Source organism: Aureococcus anophagefferens (assembly GCF_000186865.1).
Source record: "Aureococcus anophagefferens unplaced genomic scaffold AURANscaffold_178, whole genome shotgun sequence".
Taxonomy (NCBI): Eukaryota; class Pelagophyceae; order Pelagomonadales; family Pelagomonadaceae; genus Aureococcus; species Aureococcus anophagefferens.
The window spans coordinates 1-819 of NW_008705720.1; the positions used below are offsets into that span (position 1 = coordinate 1).

Below are 819 nucleotides of genomic sequence, written 5' to 3' on the forward strand. Positions count from 1 at the left end.
GTCTCGCGCTCGAGATCGCGAGCGCGCGCTCGAGGAGGCCACGCTTCTTCGTCGCATCGCCGAGCTCGCCGTGCGCGACACAGAGATTCATCAGCGTTTCGGCCGATTTCACGTGGTCTCGGCCAAACTCGCGCTCGTGGATCGCGAGCGCGCGCTCGAGGACGTCGCGCGCCTTGGCCGCGTCACCGAGGGCGATGTGCGTGCTCCCGAGATTCGTCAGCGTGATGGCTACTTCGCTGTGTTCGCTGCCGTGCTCGAGCTCGAAGATGGCGAGCGCGCGCTCGAGGAGGTCGCGCGACTTGGCCGCGTCGCCGAGTTTGTAGTACGCGCTCCCGAGGTTCCTCAGCGTCCTGGCCACATAGACGTGGTCGCCGCCGTACTCGCGCTCCTGGATCGCGAGCGCGCGCTCGAGGAGCTCGCGCGCCTTGGCGTTGTCGCCGAGGGAGCCGTGCGCGTCCCCGAGGTCCGACAGCGTGCTGGCCACGGTCGTGTGGTCGCGGCCGAACTTGCGCTCCAAGATCGCGAGCGCGTGCTCGAGGACGTCGCGCTGCTTGACGTAGTCGCCGAGGGAGCCGTGCGCGTTCGCGAGGTTCCCCAGCGCCAAGGCCACCACCACGTTTTCGCTGCCGTACTCGCGCTCCAAGATCGCGAGCGCGCGCTCGAGGAGGTCGCGCTTCTTCGCGTAGTCGCCGAGGGAGCCGTACGCATTCCCGAGGCCCATCAGCGTCCCAGCAACCTCCTTGTGGTCGCGGCCGTACTCGCGCTCCTGGATCGCGAGCGCGCGCTCGAGGAGGTCGCGCCACTTGGCGTAGTCGCCGA

General features: G+C 68.9%; 1 protein-coding gene across 1 annotated transcript; it reads right to left on the bottom strand.

Annotated features, from left to right (window-relative positions):
• Window positions 1-13: 13 nt before the first annotated feature.
• Window positions 14-793, bottom strand: AURANDRAFT_34798 (hypothetical protein; the record flags this gene model as incomplete). Its single annotated transcript, XM_009044197.1, has 1 exon — window positions 14-793. A coding segment is annotated over one exon (780 nt), but the record flags the coding sequence as incomplete, so codon positions are not given.
• Window positions 794-819: the final 26 nt, after the last annotated feature.